Below are 2,500 nucleotides of genomic sequence, written 5' to 3'. Positions count from 1 at the left end.
TGTGTGTTACGTGTGTGTGTGTGTGTATGTGTGTGTGTGAGTGTGTGTATTACGTGTGTGTGTGATATGTGTGTGTGATACGTGTGTGTGTGTGTGATATGTGTGTGTGTTACGTGTGTGTGATACGTGTGTGTGTGTGTGTTACGTGTGTGTGATACGTATGAGGGGCCCTTTAGGACATTATTCAGAATTACCTCTCACACACTATACTGAAACCTCTCACACACTATACTGAAACCAATTACCTCTCACACACTATACTGAAACCTCTCACACATTATACTGAAACCTCTCACACACTATACTGAAACCTCTCACACATTATACTGAAACCTCTCACACGCACGAGTGAAATGCTCTCATATACACAACTGAAACGCTTTCATACACACATGTGAAACCTCTCACACACTATACTGAAACCTCTCACACACTAATACGAAAATGTTCATATTTTCATGATTTCATATGTGTGTGTGAGAGAATTTCATATGTGTGTGTGTGAGCATTTCATATGTGTGTGTGAGAGCGTTTCATATGTGTGTGTGAGAGCTATCTCACTTGAACAGGAAGGTGTTGTCGTCAAACAGGAAGAGCGTCATTGCGCGCATCCAATTGGAAGTTGAGCACGTTTCGTGGGAAAGGGTCTACTGTGTCGCTATCATTGAATGGCATTGTGTGTGTGTGTATGTGTATGTGTGAGTGTGTGTGTATTACGTGTGTGTGTGATACGTGTGTGTGTGATATGTGTTTGTGTGTGTGTGTGTGTGTGTGTGTGTATGTGTGTGTGTGAGTGTGTGTGTATTACGTGTGTGTGTGATACGTGTGTGTGTGATATGTGTTTGTGTGTGTGTTACGTGTGTGTGATACGTGTGTGTGTGTGTGTGTGTGTGTGTGTGTGTGTGTGTGTAAAGGGAAGTCTGTGGGCATCGTGACCACGACGCGTGTCCAGCATGCCACCCCTGCAGCCAGTTATGCCCACAGCGCCAGCCGCACCTGGTACAGCGACTCAGATCTGCCCCCTGGAGCCCAACAGGGGGGCTGCACCGACATCGCCAGCCAGCTGCTCAACAACACCGACATCGACGTACGACACACACACACACTCACACACACACACACACACACACCACACACACACTCACACACACACACACACACACAGTCACACACACCACACACACGCACACACACACACAAATAAAAACATATACACACTCAACTATTCAACAACTCTGAATGTGTACAATGGTGTGTGTTTGTAAATTATAGACCTCTGAAGTTCGCCTACAAAAAAGCTACCTTCTTTGCCCATAAAAGGAGATCCGGTATCTTGAGATTTTTCCTATGGGAAAATAACAAGGGGATTTGGAATGATCACACCTGTTAATCATCACACCTGTTAATCATCACACCTGTTAATCTCTTGCAGGGACCACGAAATTGGAAATGTAAATGTTTTGCTCTACACACTTTTGTCCTCTGCCTTCGAGTGGATACTGATCTCCGGTACGTGAAGGCGGCACAGGTGTGTGAGTTGCATCACACTAACGTGCGATGCAACTTGGCATTAAGCTAGTTAGCAAGTTAGCTCTGGGGTAGACTTGTTCGTCCCCGCGAGAGTTTAAAGGTCCCATGTGTAAGAACTTCTCCCATCTAGTGTTTAGGGATTATATTGCAACCTAATAGAACTACGGTAGCCGTCGCACATCAAAAACATAACACCCAATTCACACCAAAGATCCGCGTCGAAACGAAACCGTCACAGAAGGAGTTGCAGCAGTGTGAATTAAATGGTGCACGTCGTTGCCAGTTGTTGCAAGCCGTCACAAAGCATTTTACATCACCATATCTAGTCGCAGCTCATCTCGTTGCGAATCTACCTAGATGATGACCCTAGTTCCGGACTCCTAAATAGGTGTGTCAAAACATAAACTTTTCTCGGTAACACTTTACTTGACAGTATCGACATAAGAGTGACATGACACTGTCATGACACATGAAACTTAACCCTAACTTCTAACCCTAATCCTAGACACTGTCATGACACATGAAACCTAACCCTAACTTGTTATGACAAAAACCGAATGTCACTTAATAACAGAAGTGTTATGTCATAGACGTTTATGACTTGTTTATGACACGTTCATGACAGTGTCATGTCACTCTTATGTCGACACTGTCAAGTAAAGTGTAACCCTTTTCTCTTTTGTCATTGATTGTGTGTGATGCCAATGAAACACACTTTCGGACATGGAATAAATCATTTAATTTTGCCTGTTAACCGAGCTAGTTAGCTAACGTTAGCACAGTAAACTGAGAGTGAATGGGAATGGCTAGTGATGTTCGCTAGCTAGGTAGCAGCTAAGGGCTTTGGTTAAACTTGTAGGCCTACATTGTTGCAAACTAACCTGAAATTACATACATTCAGCAACTTTGTGGTAGTCTGCTAGTTCTAGCAAAACTATGGTAGGTTAGTTTATTAACTGTCTCTGGGTCT

At 43.6% G+C, this 2,500-nt stretch overlaps 1 protein-coding gene across 1 annotated transcript in view; it reads left to right on the top strand.

Annotated features, from left to right (window-relative positions):
* alp3 (alkaline phosphatase 3) overlaps window positions 1-2,500 on the top strand; it is an 18,415-nt gene that overhangs the window by 10,685 nt on the left and 5,230 nt on the right. The window contains exon 6 of the mRNA XM_042063595.1: window positions 915-1,087. Coding sequence (XP_041919529.1) covers window positions 915-1,087 — 173 coding nt within the window. The remainder of the gene's footprint in view (window positions 1-914; window positions 1,088-2,500) is intronic.

Source organism: Alosa sapidissima, chromosome 15 (genome assembly GCF_018492685.1).
Source record: "Alosa sapidissima isolate fAloSap1 chromosome 15, fAloSap1.pri, whole genome shotgun sequence".
Classification (NCBI taxonomy): Eukaryota; Metazoa; Chordata; class Actinopteri; order Clupeiformes; family Clupeidae; genus Alosa; species Alosa sapidissima.
This window is presented reverse-complemented; position numbering and strand designations above follow the sequence as displayed.